The sequence below is a fragment of the Pelophylax lessonae genome (assembly GCF_965119305.1).
Source record: "Pelophylax lessonae genome assembly, chromosome: 2".
Lineage (NCBI taxonomy): Eukaryota > Metazoa > Chordata > Amphibia > Anura > Ranidae > Pelophylax > Pelophylax lessonae.
In genome coordinates, this window is record NC_138769.1 from 303,768,445 (window position 1) to 303,787,353 (window position 18,909).

An 18,909-nucleotide genomic window follows, 5' to 3' on the forward strand; every position below is an offset into this window, starting at 1 on the left:
TTCACTGGACTTGAAGCAATGCCTGTGTAATCTTAAGGTCTGTTGGACTTCAAAACACATCAGTCGAATAAGTCAGACTACTTTGAAGTCGCTGCGACTAGAAGTCACACAAATATGAATGGTACTCATTAGAAATCATAGAGTACGACTTGTCATGAGACTTTGCAGTCCCAAGTCACAGGACAAGTCGCACAAGCGTAAAAGGGGCCCTACTTATATTTGTATGAGAAATGTGGATAATGACAGCTTTTTTGTTATTTTGATTACAATCAGTATAGCTATCAATCTTCTTGTTTTCTTTACATATGATTACAGAACTCACTACAGATTAATTCTATAGTAATAATGGAACTGGAGTAAACTGACATTCTAAGGCCTCATTCACACTGGCAATGTCAAAACTACATTTATATGCTTTTAGAGGACATTTCTAAATGCAAACACAGTAAATGCATGTAATGTTTTTTCAATAATGCCATTCACATTGTGCTTTTACCTGTGTTTAGTTTAGCCAGATTGAGAAAAACTGGATTGTTGTCTTACCGTAAAATCCTTTTCTCTGATATTCTTTGACGGACACAGCTTCATATCTTCTTTGACCCTTGGGTTATGTTGCCCATTACAGGAGTAAGACACTAGGCGAAAAATAATTGACTATGCACGCCTATAGGGCAGTCCTAGGAGTATTACCGATTCCGATAACCCTCTGTCCTTCAACACCTGACTTTCAATAGCCAAGCCATTAAAGCCAGTGACCATAAAGCAGGATGGAAGATCCGTCCTTGAGACAAAAGATCTTCTCTGAGCGGGAGTCTCCAAGGGACATCCACGACCAGTCTTACTAAATCTGTGTACCAAGACCGGCAAGGTTAGTCTGGAGCCACCAGAATTACTGGAATCCCTTCTGCCTCGATTCTGCACCGAAGTCTCGGCAGAGGTTTTAGTGGAGGAAAGGCATACATTAGATGATAATGGCCCCAAGGTACCACCAGAGTGTCTGTGGCATTGGCCAGAGGATCCCGAGACCTTGCCACAAACCTCTGAACCTTCCGGTTGAGACGAGAGGCCAACAGGTCCCCATTAGGAGTCCCGAACCAACCGGAGACACAGTTATTGAAACACCTCTGGATGAAGAGACCATTCACCCTGATCCAGCGCCTGCCGACTGAGGTATTCTGCCTGCCAATTGTACACCCCTGGAATATGCACAGCAGAGAGGGCTGGAACAAAACATTCTCCCCACCTTAGAATGCCGGACACATCTTTGGCCGGTAGGGCACTTGAAAGTGGGGGGTGTCATGGTGCTCTTCTAATATCCCAAGATGGTACAAGGAATGTGGGTGGATGGGAGGGGGGGGGTTATGGGGCTGCGGTGGGGGGGACGACAAAGTTTGGTACTGTAGGGAAGCTATAGTCCGCGGCAGCCGGCTGAAGCGTGGAGAAGCCCTGAGAGATGCAAGAAAGGAGAGAGCGGCGCCAGCTTAGTATAGTACAAGTTTATTTAACACTGTTAAAATTGGTGACTCACTGTCCGAGGTTGGGTGAGACCGGTACACAAAGACTGTTAGGGTCATCCATCTTCCTCTTCCAGGATAGTGGTCATAGGAGAAGGTGGTGAGGTTCCAGAGGTATAGCCGAGCCGCTGTGGGGCTGCTAGTTGTCACTGGCCGCGGCGGAGCATGCACAACAGGGCTCCGGCTGCCGACTTCTGATCCCTGATGACATCACTTCCTGGCAGGAGAAAAATAGGGGTTGCACTTGACATACGCCACAACCGTGGCATTTTTCTGATTTAATCCTTACATGGCCCCCCTGCAGACTATCCATCCATAGGCAGAGCCTGATCACACAAATCTCAAGTATATTTATTGGCAGACTGGACTCCTTCAGAGTCCAAACCCCCTGAGCCGGAACCATGCCCAAGACACCTCCCCATCAGGACAGGCTGGCATCCGTGGTGACCACCATCCAGTACAGAGGGAGAAAGGATTTTCCCAGTCAAAGTGCCGGGGAGCGGAGCCACCATATCAAGGACTCCCTCGTACCCCGGCTCAACAGAATCAGATTGTTTAGAGACTGTGGATTCTTGTTCCATTTGGCAAGAATCTCCTTTTGCAGAGGTCTGGTATGGAACTGAGCAAACGGAACTGCCTCAAAGGCGGAGACCATCAAGTACTGAGAGATAACCGCTGATTAGATAACAGGAGCTGAATCGCAAACTGCAACTTCTGGAGTTCCAGGCTGAGGCTGAATCCAGAGTTATGACTCTGGAACTGGTACAATGACTCCTTGTGAGAGCAGATACTGTACTGCCCTGAGAAGGCCTCGCAGACGATCCGGGGACAGACGCAAGTTGGAAGGGAAGAACCCTGCTGGAGGCAAGGACTGAAACTCGATCTTGTAACCTGACCAAATCAACTTGTGCACCCACTTGTCTTGAACCAAGAGGTCCATGGGTCTGGAAAGAAGCAAAGATGTCGCCCCAACCCAGATACAGGTGAGGGCGGAAGTGGACTTGTCTGCAGGACCAGCGGAACCCGCTTTTGGGAAAGGGCCATTTGTGAGCCGAGAAGAAAGGACCACGTTTGGGACGAGGCTCCTTGGCCTTGGTAACCTGTGGTAGCAGAGTACTCTTACCTCCCGTAACAACTTTAATGATCTCTTCCATGGAAGCTCCAAACAGGCGGTCTCCTACGGTCAGCACCGTTTTGGAAGCCTGGTCCACAGACCAGAATTTCAGCCAAATCATGCGGTAAGGTAAAGAGTTACTGCTGTAGCGGACACCCTGCAGGCTAAGGGGGCCACGTCCAGAGAGGCATCACAGATATACTGCAAGCCCTGAACTAACTGGTCTGCCAGTTCTGACAGCTCAGGAGGATGCTGACCCCCTTCAAGAAGCTTTGCCCATTCCGTTAAGGTCTGGAAGACCAAGGTTATGGCAAACACCGGTCTCAAAATTGAAACAGCCACCGTAAAAAGGTATCAGACCAGAGACTCAGCTCTCTTGTCAACAGGGTCCTTAAAGGAAGGAGAGTCCTCCACCAGTAGCAGTGTGGCTTTAATGAAAAGAAAAGGCTGCACTCAGATGTGGTTAAAATCCAGGTTTATTGGACATCCCAATGTGGCAAAAAATCAATTGATTAAGCACACATATTAGTGTGTGAAATGCGTCTACCTTGCCACTTTTTTGTCACATTGGGATGTCCAATAAACCTGGATTTTGACCACATCTGAGTGCAGCCATTTCTTTTCATTATTGACTGTCCACGGAGGCGAGCCGGGGTGAGCACCGCTGTTGGTCATCAAGCTTCCCATTACCTTGAGCAGTGTATCTCTTTCCTTTGTAAGCAGTGTGACTTTATTTAACCTGGAAATCCACCACCGGTGAAACTGTCAGTTTCTTTACAATGGACTCTTCAAAAGGATACCTCATAGTGAATTGCTTAGGTACCCCGACCATGTGTTTTGGAGGACCCCACTGACTAGCGACAATATCGTCGAAAAAGGTGGGAAAGGGAAATACCTTAGCCGCCTTGGCTGGTCTGCGGGTACCAAACTGTACGGGCGCAGCCGACACAGCATTAGCTGTGTCCTCCAATTTTAAAGTTTCCCGCACTGATACAATCAGTGCATCCACAAGCACCTTTTCATGTGCAGTCGTGGTGGAAGAGGAATCATCCTCACTATCAGAGCACTCAAGGTGTGTGGACGCAGACCCAGTAGGGTGACTCGCATTTGCGGCAGCCAAATTGCCCTCAGAATCTGAGGAGACAGAGGATGAAGGTGAAGGCGGAGGACGCTTTTTGCTAGGCCTATTTTTGAAGGGCCATATCAGCTTTGGACACCAGGGACTGCAGGACTGCTGTCATGGCCGTCAAGGCAGACTGAGACCCAGAGGGTCCCACAGCTTCTGAGAGTGGGTCAGGTGGTGACACGTACTGCAGGGACTCCATGGTTACCCTGGGAACCCCCAGCAAAATGTAGAAAAATTCCCCCACCACTGCACCAGTGGAACCACAGGTCCCAGTGCACAAAACACACTACTATAGCAGAAAGAGGGAGCTTTGTACACCCACGGGGGACTCACCACCACCGACTCAGGATGGACAAAGAGCGACAAGTCACGTAGCTCTTCTAAATGCTTTATAAACTAACAGCAGGAGTTCCAGCACTAATGAGGCCTAAAAAGTTAATACAGCTATAGCACTTTTGAGTGCAAAGTGACAGTGGAAATTTCTTGCCAGCATTTGATATGTCTTTCTTTTTTGGTTTAGCCCAATCCCTTGAATGGCTCTAATAAACAGTGTGCACTCAATTTATCTTAAGGATATTCCAGCAATAAATCATGCTGAGATCATAACTTCTGGGAAAGCAATAGAGTAGTGCCCCCAAAAGATGTAGGATGCTGATGATGACTAATCCACTTGCTTGCAGGCATAAATCTTGTTTATCCAGTTTACTTCTCCATGGCACTAACCAGGCTCCTGTTAAAGCATGGTCTATCGTGCAATCCTGGATTTAGCTTCTCTTCAGGTATTATACATTTGTTTTAGAGCTTTTTAAAGATTTATATGCTTTATGTAGGACACGGGACTAGTGGCTCACAATAACTGTGGCACGGAGGTAATTAAAATACTTAGACTGACCTCACTTCCTACACATATGTTGAATTTATAGGTGCTGATGGATTTTCAAAAGAAATTTATTTTTGACATATTTGGGTTCATAAAAAAAACCTACATGAAGTTATCTTTACCTTGCAATCTACATTATTCCTTGTATTATGTTCTGTGATTATATTGTTTTTCTGTTGGCATTACTTGTCACTTAATATTAATTAAAAGAAGTAAAACAAACATACGGTTTACAAAACAAGTGTATATCTGTTTTAAACAAACATACGGTTCACAAAACAAGTGTATATCTGTTTTATATAATAGTTATATTATACTATATGTTTTGGATAACTTTAAAGGTGAAAGCATTTTTCTCCAAGGATAATGAAAAATGGCTACCTTTGTTCGATAACTAGGCCATGATCACTTCACCATAGGGAGCATGGCTACTGTTCTAGCTGGAGATTACTCATTCAAAGGAAATCAATGCTCATTTCGTAGGGGAAATGCCTCATTTATAATGGGTAGGCAATCCACACAACCAAAGCCCAAAGGGATTTATTAGAGAAAGCAATTTTTACCTTATGACAACAAATTAGTTTCTATGGACAATTAAGGAGTGCTTTGTCAATACAAGATCTGTTGTTTTCAGGTAAACCTTCAATACTTACATTCTGATGGCAAAGTTGGTGGGAGACAGAAATTATATGCATTTGAAAACATTTCTTAAAGGTGAAACAAATGGTTTACTACAATACGCTTCAGGTAAATAAGCCTGCCTGAGTAATTTATTTTTGTTGAAACATTATTAATTTAAGTTCCCTGGCAATAAATATCACACCCAGCTACCACTACTAAACAGCAGAGCAACAGAAATTAAAGAGGTAATAAGCTGTAAAAGCAATGGTCAATCCCAGACCTAGAGCAGACTTGCTAGTTTAATGCTCTGTTAAGTAGATTTCACAAAAGAATTGTTAAAAAAAAAAATCACGTCCTGCCAACATAATGCATTTACAGAAAGGCTTTTACTGCAAGTGTCTGCAAAATGTGGCTCCTTTTGAAACAACATACTTAGATGCTGCTGCTGCTGAGTACATACTTACATTTCCAGTATTAAAGGAGAGTTTATACTAAATCATTTACAGTAAACCCCCCTCCATTGCGGGGGTTACGTTCCGGACCCAGCCGCGAAAAGTGAAATTCCGCGAAATAGAGAAACCCTATTAAAATGCATTGTAGGCGTGTTTATTTTACTGTCACTGTACGTGTAGAAGCATTTTAAGGTCTTTAAACACACTTTTAAAACAATAGAAACTCATTTAAACACATAAAAGATACTAAGAGACATAGCAAGAGCTATGGAAAACACAAAAATATTTCATTTTTAATGATTTATATAGTAAAATAACATTACAAAAAAAAACGTGAATTACCGGGACTGCAAAAACTGAACCGCGATGGAGCGGGGGATTACTGTATAGATCAGTTGGTTATAGTCTTCTGAGTCCATTCAAGTCCTTATCCCATTCTTACTTGCTGAGCATGCTATATCAAAATGTTGGCTACAGCGCAGTTGGCCAGTTATGGGAGGGCATCATATGACGTCCTCCCGTGACCGCGCCCCCTGCGAGCCCGATCCAGGGCACACCTGGCATGCTTTGTGACAGCTGATCACAGATTAGGGTAAAGAGCCAATCACAGAGGCTCTTTACCACATGTTTAGCTGTGTCCAATCACAGCTAATCAGGATGTAAACAAACTTTCCGGTTATCTGCATTTCTTTCCCCACGCTGTCAGAGGAGGGAGCCAATAACCAGATAGTTTGAAAAGGGACATCTACACCGATAATTGGGGCACTGATCATCAGTGTCCTGATTATAAGTACAGCCCCAACTGTGCCTATCAGTGCCCATCAGTGATGCCTAATAGTGCCCATTAGTGCCACCTATCAGTGCCCATCAGCGCCGCATATTAGTGCTGCCTCATCAGTGCCCATCAGTGCAGCCTATCAGTGCCACATATCAGTGCTGCGTCATTAGTGCCGACCCATCAGTGCCACATATTAGTGCAGCCTCATCAGTGCCTCCTCATCTGTGACCGCCAGTGCCGCCTCATAAGTGCCCATTATTGCAGCCTATCAGTGCCTATCAGTGCTACCTATCAGTACCCTCCACTGCTACCTATTATTGCCCATCAGTACTGCCCATCAGTACCGCCTATCAGTGCTCATCAGTGCCGCCTCATCAGTGGCCATCAGTGCTGCCTATTAGTGCCCATCAGTGCTGCCTCATCAGCGCACATCAGTGAAGGAGAAAATGTACCTGTTTGCAACATTTTATAACAGAAAACGTTTTGTTTTTCAAAATATTTGGTCTTTTTTTCATTTGTTTAGCAAAAAATAAAAAACCCGGTGGTGATATAATACCACTAAAATAAGCTCTATTTGTGTGAAAAAAAATGATAAAAAAAATTCATAAAGGTACAATGCTGCATGACCGCATAGTGGTCATTTCAAAGCGTGACAGCGCTTAAAGCTGAAAATCTGCAGAAAGGAAGGGGGTAAAAGTGCCTAGTAGGCAAGTGGTTAATCAAATTATGAATAATTATAGACATGCTTGCCTCCTTCAAGTTTGGCACCTGCTATTTTTATACATAGATTACCTTATTGCCTGTTTCTTTTTGATGGGTGTCAAAAAACAAGGCATAAGGAGAAAATGACCCAATGCAGAAATAAATAGTGCCATATGTTCTAATTCTTCTCAACATACAAAATAAAAAAAAAGTTCTGGTTGGAACTGAGCTTTAATCATCTGGTTGGAACTAATGCCTCGTACACACGCAGCGATTATCGGCCGACCGATCGGCCGTCTTTTGTCCAGTGTTGTTGTGTTGGTTGAAATGTGCTCTAGACTGCACACGAATTTTATCGGCCAACAAAAACCAACTTCAGAAGTGATGTCATGTTCTGGTTTACTTTCTGTGTGTTTTTTCTTCTCTGAGCATGCCCAGTCTTGCTCATCTGATTTTTGTCTGCCAAAATCTGTACTGACTGACGAAAAATCGGCCGTTCTGTTGACGGCCAACAAAAATTTTATAGCATGCAAACCAGATTTTGTTCGGCCGAAAAGTCGGAGTCGGTTGTCGGAAGCATCATACTAACAAGCCGAAAATCGGCCGATCGGATGTTGGCCGAAAATTCATGGCCAACTATCGTTGCGTGTGTACAAGGCATAAGCTTTAATCATAACTATCAATGCTACATATTTAGTTCTTACTTTACAGTAATCTTTGAATGAGAAAATACGATAAGATAAAAGGAAATACCTTTTCATATGGGATTTGAAGGAGATCCAGCATAACCTTATGGGCATCCATATTTTTTAATAACCTTTGTTGCTTCTTGCGAACTTGCTCTCCAACACCGCACATTTTATTCAATCTTTCTAAAATCTAATGGGAAGAGCATTAAAATAAATAAATAAATAAATTTACAGGCATCAGCAGTATCGATTTATACTCTACCATATTCGCATGTCCTTCTGATGATACACTGGACTGAACTAATATCTTTACATACTTGGACTGAACTAATATCTTTACATACTTGGATTATACTGATTGTGAAAAGTGTTACGTTGCATATACTGTATACTAATCAATTTCCACTGATTTTTATGGGCCAAAACAAATTATGATGTATATCTTCTGAAGCAGTCAAGAAACTCTGCCACTGCAGCTTTGACAAAACATGTGACAAACTCTTACCTCCTTAACAATCTGATAATTCTCACTGCTCTTCTCTGTAGCTGCTTTTCCAGTGCTCCCTTGATCCCCTTGATGCTGTTAAATAGAAAGCAAATCAATCTGGTTGATCTTATTGTGTTTTAGTGTTTTCCCCATATGCTGGTAAAAAAAAACACCTAATGGTTTTTTAGGGACTCCAGTGTTGAAATCTGCTGAGTTACCAGGTCTACACGCCTGATGTGGCAGGCATGAAGGATCTCCCATCTATTGTGAATTTGTAAATGATTTTATAACACAGAGAATGCAATAGAATAAGTGGGAAAACACCAACTGCATGATGACATCTGAAACTTCAAGGTGGCCAGGAATAGAGCTGGGAAACTATAAAAGACAGATCTTCCCCATGGGAATCCACAGGAGAAATAAGAAGCCAGTAGGTGTTTCTACCAATCACATTCCACCTTAAACACCAATTACAGGTCAAACACCAATTACTTGTGGACTGAGCTGTAAAATCTTCTGCACTATAAAAACTTGCTTAGGTAATCATCTTGAAAGAACATAAATCTCTTCATCTGTAGGTGTACATATTTTTCAGCATTTTTAAAACTCATACAATAACCAAGATGAACACTTTTCAATTCAATTTTACAACAGACCTGCTCTAACACAGAAGGAGAGCATGGAAACAATCATCTGCATCTTACCAGATTCTGAATATGTAATTTATAATTGGTGCAGCAGTGACCACAGCAGAGCAGAGATACGTGTGATAGGAGTACCTACCTAAAAGAATATGGCTTCTGTAAGAAAAAAATGTAAATGTGATGACAGTAGTTTAAAGTATATCACCTCTTTTTTCTCCTTTTTGTTACTATCCAATGAACCATTACTTCCTGATTTTTCTTTCTTGTCAACCCAGAGCTCAGATTTTTCAACCATGGTCCTCAGTCTGTCAAGCTCAGATTTGATCACTTTGTAATTATCAACATCTTGTGCTGAGATCAGCAGCTGAACCTGTAAGATTAAAAACATATGCAAAGGAAAGTTACATTGAACCTAAATAAAGCAGTCTTAGTCCCCGTTCACACTGGGGCGACCTGTGAGGCGACCTGGTCGCCTCACAGGTCGCCGAAGGTTGCCTTCCATAGGGAAGCTGCGGACCCGTTCTAATAGGAGCGACACAAGTCGCTCCGACTTAGAAAAAGGGTCCGGAGCTTCTTTGGGGCAACCAGGAGCGACCGTCATAGACTTCAATGTTATGAAGTCCGTGCCGGCCGCTCCGAGGTCGCGGCGCGCTGCTCGCACCGCGACCTCGGAGGTCGCCCCGGGAAGTCGGATCGCCCCAGTGTGAACGGGGCCTCAAGCCCAAAGGCAAACATTTATTAAACTGCCGCTTACCAATTCTTAGGTGCGATGGCTGTATTTGTTTCTTTTTTAGGCATTTTATATTTCCATATGGTGATCAAGCCAGTAAGTTTGTGGCTTCTCAACAGAAAATCTCTCTCACAGTTACAGGGATGAGACAAACCATTTACCACTGACAGAGGTGCTTACAAGAATAATTTTTTATTTAAAACCCAAAAGGAAAAATAACTGTTTGCTGTAACTGATTATAAAGTATTACATGGAGATCAGCTCCAGTTTCATACTGTATTTAAATCTGCTAGTACATCTAACACTCTCTAGCCCCCAGACTGACAATGCTGATGTCCAAATCTGCCCCCTGTGTTCCTTCATCTACAGTGGGGGCACTCTAATACAGAAGCTGATTTACTGGCCAGATCACAAGGGGAAAACAGAGGTAAAAAAAAAAGAAAATGAATACAGCCACCACATCTAATGATTGGTATACTGCAAAATACTAACTGCTTGATTTTGGGCCTAATTCTGCTTTAAACTGAACATCTGCAGTGACGTATAACATTCAATATGCAGTTATCTTGTTCAGTATAACCATGTTGTATAGTATATAAACAGTGCTCTCACCGCTCTAATATTAATCCTGTGTCATAAAACAAACACATAACAGCAATTTACCTGTACATGTATTTTTGACAACACATGCAAACTTTGTCCTATTGTATTTGTGTAGATTGGTCATATTCTTATAAAGACGGGGTGTCTGTTCTGGAGTTACAAGTAGAGAAAAGCACCATTTGTGGGATGAACACTGAAAGTTATATGAAGAAGTGATCTTGCTTTAAAGAAGATAAAAGTGCATTTATTGGTGTTGAATGACACCTTATACTTGTCTCAAGATGCGATAAACATTGTCATTGAATTATATTGATGTATGTTATTTGCAGTTTTAGTCACATACTGATTTGTTTGCAATTTATATGTTTGTTTGTTTTGTGACATATGATTAATGTTGTGGGGGGAGCAATGCTTATATACTGTGCAACACAGTTATAACTGATCTTTATTCTAAGGCAAGGCGTAGTCTGCACTTTAGTAGGCGCAGACGCATGGGGGTGCCATTAATTGTTAATACCAGCTCCACGCATTGGCAACTTTTTCTTATGTGCAGAGCTGCAAGGGGCCGCAGCATTGTGCAGCTTGGTGATGCACTATTAAAAAAAGGGTTGGGGACTTCTTTTCCCTTGCTTCTGCAAATAGGGCAGCCTACTGTAATGAATAAACTACCTACGTGCAGAATGCATGTTGCAATAATGTGAACCTAACTCTGAAAAAACTTTATGAAATAGGAAATATGCATTTGTAAATATTATATACCCATGTGTTTGTATACGATTTAATACGCTGGTTTAGTGTATTAAAATTAGGTTGTAATACAGAAGTCCAGAACTAAGGATAGATTTATTGCAACTAGTTTGATTTCCCGAGTGCAGGCCATCATTTACCAAAACCTTTGACTTCTTGTCGCTTTGCATTTCATTATTAAAAAAACCTTCATATTATACTTTCATGTTATATAAATGACTGCTGCATTACACAAATTTTTTCAAACAGATCAAAGCTTCAACTTCCAACACACTTCCAGAGGTACCTGTTTGAATGTATGCAGCACTTCTTGTCTTTGGCTAAAATGTTTAAAAAGAAGTTGTAGAGATCCAGAGATGAGGGCGGGGTAGTCATTCATTGTCAGATGTATGAGGACACGCAGAAACATCCTACCACCCTCGTCATCAACCTCCAACATAGTATTCTTCCTGCAGGGAAGAATACAATTATGGGTCCATCAATCCTAAAAAACAACTTACGTTTTATAATAATAACATTCAGAAATGTGAATGTCAGCAATTCAGAACTGAAACAGCTTTTATATTTTCTGTTCAGACGATGACAGGCTACAGTATTATTTTCTCTCCCTTCTTAGACCAGAAAGGGGCTGCAAAAACGACTGTATGGGCAGAATAACTTCTCATGACCAAATTAATAATATTCAATCATGTGAAAGTTAAAGCTTTGTTTTGTTTTCATTTCCCTTACATATTCAAAGTGAACACAGTTTCACTTTACAGTTTGTAGAGCCAAAGAGAAGTGCACCACTTCAATCTTCTAAGTGCTCTCCTCATATACTGGAATCAGGTGCTGTTTAGGAATCCGTCACTCCTCCACATAAAGCTCAGTATGATCCAAATGTAAAGTCACACTCCAATGATATCTTCATAGACAAAATTTTAATCAGCCAAAATTAAACACATGGCCCTGCCCTCAAGACCACCCCTGTAAAATGTTTCATAGAGGAATTATACAGCAGATTGGGTAAAATCTGTTAGAGTGGTGGTCCTGGGGCCAGGACTATATGCTGAAGCTGAATAAAGTTTTTGTGAAAACATCATCTGTGTGCGGCTTTTCCTTTGGATTATACCAAACTGTTTCACCTGAGTTACTAAGCCAAGTGAACTTGCACATAACTAAATGAGATGCCTTTTGTGAATCAACCCAAAGGTACAGAGCTTGGACAAAAATATGGAAAATGCGCATTAAAAGCGGAAGTTTTTCAATACCAGTCATGGATGGGAGCAGATTGGGGGAGGATTGGGCCATCTCCATGCTCAGCTGTTTCCCATCCATCCATCAGCATTCATGTACTTCCATGTTGGAGACACTCAGGAGACACTCAGGTTGAGTAGTGTTAGGAAGTGTTAGGACTGCAGGATACACAGGGTGCCGTGGAGTGGCCTGCAGCTTATACATGCGTTTGCAAATGTGTGTTAACAAAACCCCTGTTTTTAACCTATTATGTTAGACAGGTATACTTGTTTTGTTAGCAGACTGGTGGGTAAGTATAGCAAACTAAGGGCCGGTTGGTTTTCACACACACACCTTCTATAATCCCCTTTTTCTCTTCAGTTTTGTTATACACAGGGATGGAGACGCTGAGCAGTGCTCGCCAGTGTTTCATCTAAAGTCCCAACATTGCCTAAATTGTATATGTAACATTTTTTTGCTTCTGCTGTGTGCTGAGACACCTAGCTAATAGGTGGGAAGCCTGACTTTCGTCATTCACTGTGCACACTGTTAGTAAAATGGAGTCATGTCGCAGCTTACTGAGTTTCAAAGAGGGGGAATTGTTGGTGCCTGCTAAGCTTGTGCCTCTGTGACTGAAGTTGCCAATTTATTTGCAGTGTCACTAGGTACACTACCAAAGGCAATGATGGTGTAACGGACCGTTTCAGCAGACAAGGGGTTAAAATCCGTTTAGGCGATATGCTCCTTTCTGAGAGACAGGCACAGCTACTTGCACGACACCAAACTCCCGAACTGGATACAAAATAGCACTCCAACCTGGAACCTCACGAATAGCTGCTAGCAGATGAACAGGAAAAGCATACATCAGCTTACACTCCTAGCAATCAGTCTCCAACAGCATACAGTGAATCCCCCCAAGAACGAGACAAGGCTCCGTGTGAGGTTCAAGCAGTGGTCTGACTTAGAACTGTTTATTAAATCCACACAAACACATTATATACACTATCAGGTAATGTGAGTCTCATTGCATTAGCATATGCAGATAGATTTGTAAACAGGCACAAAATAACACTAAACTAATTATCTAGCCACCTGGCCAGAACAATGCAAGGTCATTAGCATGTAAGAATGGAACAGGAATACTTAGCACACCCGACAATAGGTGAATGCAAAGCCACCTCAGACCAAAAGCAACATTTTCATAACTTCTAAAATATGCATCACATTCAAATAAAACTTACATTTTCAGAATCAGCATACTTCAAATGCAAACATAACCAAAAATCATAGAAATCCCTCCAGGGGTTAAAAAGTTAGACGGAAGTCCTTTTCTGACCGACCGCAGGCACGTTTTCATGCCCAAATACAGTCTTAAAGGGGTAAAAGCCCCTAGGTCCATAGTCATATTGCAGGAGGCAAGCAACCAGGCTTCTCCAACGCCCAGTGGCGAGATTGGTCTCGTCACAGATGGCATATACAATTTCTGGGAAAATGCTGTCTGATAAGCATAAGCCCTCATGCACACTGGGCATTATCAAAATGCCAGTAGAAAGAGGTAGCTGTAGAAAGAGTTTTTCAGCTTTTTTGCAGTAGCGTTTTTCAGCTTTTTTTTAGCAAAACTATACTCCCTGAAAAGCTTATGGATCAAAAACGTTGATAAACACCAAATATTTTCAGCGCATTTTTAATGTTTTTCAGCTTTAAAAACTCCTCTCAAACCCCACTAGTGCTGGGAGGTTTTTTTCCAGCCAAAAAACGCCCCTCCAAAAAACTGCTGATAACAGCCTATGTGTGAATGGACACATAGGATAACATGCTGGGGAGTTACTGGTTGCAGAAAAAAACATCTGAAGCCAAAAACAGCAGCTGTAAAAACATCCATTGTGCATGAGGCCTAAGTGTGGTTGACATGGTCAACTGACCGAAAGAGAAAAAAGGACATTGATACCACTCTTCATACATAAATCTGGGTCACAATCCTGTGCAGATTCCATTATACACCATCCAAGACTTATATTTGTCAATTCCCAGGAGAATTCAGGCTGTCTTGGATGCCAAAGGCAGTCCAATACCATATTCCAATACCACATTATGTAATCATTTTGTTCTTTTACCATACTTTTTTCCATCATTTTGTCCAAACCCTGTATACAGCAACAGTGATTATGCAATAACGTGCACTAATAGACCCCAATTGAGCAGTCATATTTACTTACCCCACTCCAAACATAGCTTCTGCTTGTTCTGAAATACGCTCTAGGTTTAAGGTGGCATCTGCACAACCAAGAAAGAATCATGGGATGTTCAGAATTTATTAGGAATAAATATACAATTACCTGTATATAAATTACCAATGTTACAGTAACATCTTCATATAATTTTGTCCATTTACTGACAGCAAACTGTAAATTACAGTGCAGTATTGACTGTTACAAGGTACTTTGGATCTTATAATTAGTTTTTATATACAGTATCTCACAAAAGTGAGTACATCCCTCAATATTTTATTATATCTTTTTTCATGTGACAACACTAAAGAAATGACACTTTGCTACAATGTAAAGTAGTGAGTGTACAGCTTTTATAACGGTGTAAATTTGCTGTCCCCTCAAAGTAACTCAACACACAGCCATTAATGTCTAAACCGCTGGCAACAAAAGTGAGTACACCTCTAAGTGAAAATTTCCAAATTGGGCCCAAAGTGTCAATATTATTTTTAAGCACTGCCTTAACCCTCTTGGGCATGGAGTTCCCCAGAGCTTCACAGATTGCCACTGGAGTCCTCTTCTACTCCTCCATGACAAAATCACAGAGCTGGCGGATGTTAGAGACCTTGCACTCCTCCACCTTCCGTTTGAGGATGCCCTACAGATGCTCAATAAGGTTTAGGTCTGAAGACATGCTTGGCCAGTCCATCACCTTTACCCTCAGCTTCTTTAGCAAGGCAGTGCTCATCTTGGACGTGTGTTTGGGGTCGTTATCATGTTGGAATACTGCCCTGCGGCCCAGTCTCCAAACGGAGGGGATCATGCTCTGCTTCAGTATGTTACAGTACATGTTGACATTTATAGTTCCCTCAATGAACTGGTGCCCCCATGCAGCCCCCAGACCATGACACTACTACCACCATACTTGACTGTAGGCAAGACACACTTGTCTTTGTACTCCTCACCTGGTTGCCGCCACACACTTGACACCATCTGAACAAAATAAGTTTATCTTGCAGCGTATGGTCTAAGCACTGAAAGGCTGTGCCCTCCCCCCCACCCCTTCAACCTCTGCTGCAATGCTGGCAGCACTCATATGTATATCCCAAAGGCAACCTCTGGATATGACACTGAGCAGGTGCACTCAACCTCTTTGATCGACCATGGCAAGGCCTGTTCTGAGTGGAACCTGTCCTGTTAAGTATGGTCTTGGCCACCAAGCTACAGCTCAGTTTCAGGGTCTCGACAATCTTCTTATAGCCTAGGTCATCTTGATGTAGAGCAACAATTCTTTTTTTCAGATCCTCAGAGAGTTCTTTGCCATTAGGTGCCATGTTGAACTTCCAGTGACCAGTATGAGAGAGTGAGAGCGATAACACCAAATTTAACACACCTGCTCCCCATTCACACATGGGACCCTGTAACACTAACAAGTCACATGACACTGGAAAATGGCTAATTGGGCCCAATTTGGACATGTTCACTTAGGGGTGTACTCACTTTTGTTGCCAGCGGTTTAGACAATAATGGCTGTGTGTTGAGTTATTTTGAGGGGACAGCAAATTTACACTGTTATACAAGCTGTACACTCAATGCTTTACATTGTAGCAAAGTGTCATTTGTTCAGTGTTGTCATATGAAAAGATATAATATATTTACAAAAATGTTAGGGGTGTACTCACTTTTGTGAGATACTGTAGGTGATATACAGTATATAAAGTGTTGAATCCTTTCGTAAGCACCACATGGAGAAAAAGTAAACGCCCTTCTCTAATGATAAATTACTTTTCGCTAAAAAAATGACATCTACAAATATTGTTCATTCCTTGTGCTCATCAGAATTCATTTGATAAATGCATCACTTAAAATTCTGTCATACAACTCCAATTCCCAATAAGTTGGGACGCGTGTAAAACCAGAATCCAATGATTTGCAGATCTCATAAACCTATATTTCATTCAAAATAGAAATTAGAAAACATCTCAAATGTTTAAGCTAAGAAAATATACCAAAAAAAAAAAAAAGGTCACTTTGAAATTGATGACAGCAACAAGTCTTAAAAAAGTTGGGGACAGGGCCCTGTTTAGCATCCCTTCTTCTTTTAACAGCACTCTGTAAATGTCTGGCAACTGAGAAGACCAGTTACTGGATTTTTTAGAGAGTTGTCCCATACAGATTTCTATGACCACAGTTTCTACTTTGCAACAGACCATTTTAAATGACCTTTGGCCCAGAGAAGACGATGGTATTTCTTGATCATGTTCGGATATAGATTCTCCTTTGCATGACAGAGCTTTACCCTGCATTTTTGGGTGGCACAGCTAACTGTTTTCACAGGCAGCGATTTTTGGAAGCATTCCTGAGCTTATGCAGTGATGTGCATCACAGAATCATGTATTTTTTTAATGCAGTGCCGTCTGAGGGCGTAAAGATCACGAGCATCCAATACTGCATTTCGCCTTGTCCCTTGCACACAGAAATTTCTCCAGATTCTTGGAATCTTTTAAAAATATTATGTACTGTACCTTGAAGATGATAATATATTCAATGTATTTGCAAATTTTTTATTGAAGAACCTTATTCTGAAATTGCTTGACAATTTTTAGACGTAGCTTTTCACAAATTGGTGAACCTCTGCCCATCTTTACTTCTGAGACACTCTGATTTCCTAAGATGCTCCTTTTACACTCAATTGTAGTACTTCCCTATTGCCAAAAAACCTAATTAGTTGAAAAATGTTCTTCAGTTCTTCCTTGTTGGTGCCACTTAATCCAGCCATGCATGGATTCAGCCAGTTCAGCAGGCACCGGACAAATTATGATCCATGTATGGGCTAGCTGGGTGGGTTTTTCCCAAACGATCAATGCCCCTGGCTATAGCCAGCAACACTGATCATTGTATTGCATCATTGTATACAATAGCTCAGTAGGAGTGATCCCCTAATCCACACTTAATGTGTGGAAGGGGAATGGGTTCATTTTTTTCCATTCAACCTACTGGTTGAACGAAAAAAAAAAGAATTATGTATGGCCTGCCTTACTTTGCAAGATTTTTCTTGTCCTGCCCCAACTTTATTTGTTTCTGCCATCAATTACAGAATGACCTTTTTTTTCCTAAATTGTAAATTTTCTCAGAAAATATATCAAATGTTTAAACTATTTTCTTTTGTGAATAAAATACGGGTTTGTGAGATTTGCAAATTCTTGCATTCTGTTTTTATGTACGACTCAACTTTTTTGGAATTGGGGTTGTAAAACTGAAGCTCATATTACATTGGAAATGTGTTCCCAGGGGTAAAAACTAGATGTAAACATACACACTTGTGGAACCTTGTTCTTGAACAAATACCTTTGTTACAGTTTACCAGAGAGTGTAGAGGGGGGAAGGGTGGGGATTTAGTTGTGCCGTAAAATGCCAATAAAAAAATAAATAAATAAATACTAGGACAAGTATGATTTTTAGAATCATATAGGCAGTATGCAAGCGATATACCTGCTGTTTCTTTTAACCTGTACTTGGGTCAGTTAAATCCAAGATGTCAATGCACATTTTATACAGACTTGACTATTGGGGTTAATTTACTAAAGGCAAATAGAGTGTGCACTTTGCAAAGTGCAGTTGTCTTCTGCAAGTGCCGTTGCTCTAGAACAAGGGGAAATGAATTAAAATTCAAGGAGGTCCGGTCGCCAAAATTTTCTTTGGGCCAAGGTCCGAATCTGAAGTCTGTGCTATGACTCAGAAAGATGGGCAAAACAAAACGTGTCCATCAGCATTGCTCTTAACATAAAATATGCTCATTAGAGTGCCCCTTAACATAAAATGTGTCCATCAGCGTTACCCTTAACATAAAATAAGGGGCACTCTGATGGGCACATTTTATGTTAGGGGGCACTCTGATGGGCACATTTTGTTAGGGTGAACTCTGATGGGCACATTTTATGTTAAGGGGCACTCTGATGGGCACATTTTACACATTTTATGTTAGGGGGCACTCTGATGGGCATATTTTATGTTAGGGGGCACTCTGATGGGCAAAACAAAACGTGTCCATCAGCGTTGCTCTTAACATAAAATATGCCCATTAGAGTGCCCCCTAACATAAAACGTGTAAAATGTTCCCATCAGAGTGCCCCCTAACATAAAATGTGCCCATCAGCGTGCCCCTTAGCATAAAATTTGCCCATCAGCGTGACCCTTAACATAAAATAAGGGGCACGATGATGGGCACATTTTATGTTAGGGAGCACTCTGATGGGCATATTGTATGTTAGGGGACACTCTAATGGGCACATTTTATGTTAGGGGCACTCTGATGGGCACATTTTATGTTAGGGGGCACTCTGATGTTCAAAACAAAACGTGTAAATCAGCGTTGCTCTTAAAATAAAATATGCCCATTA

At 41.6% G+C, this 18,909-nt stretch overlaps 1 protein-coding gene across 1 annotated transcript in view; it reads right to left on the reverse strand.

Annotated features, from left to right (window-relative positions):
• ITPR3 (inositol 1,4,5-trisphosphate receptor type 3) overlaps positions 1-18,909 on the reverse strand; it is a 544,698-nt gene that overhangs the window by 276,521 nt on the left and 249,268 nt on the right. Inside the window, exons 24-28 of the mRNA XM_082246986.1 lie at positions 14,519-14,576; positions 11,374-11,536; positions 9,213-9,377; positions 8,382-8,456; positions 7,941-8,066 (exon numbers count right to left, since the gene is read on the reverse strand). Coding sequence (XP_082103112.1) covers positions 7,941-8,066; positions 8,382-8,456; positions 9,213-9,377; positions 11,374-11,536; positions 14,519-14,576 — 587 coding nt within the window. The remainder of the gene's footprint in view (positions 1-7,940; positions 8,067-8,381; positions 8,457-9,212; positions 9,378-11,373; positions 11,537-14,518; positions 14,577-18,909) is intronic.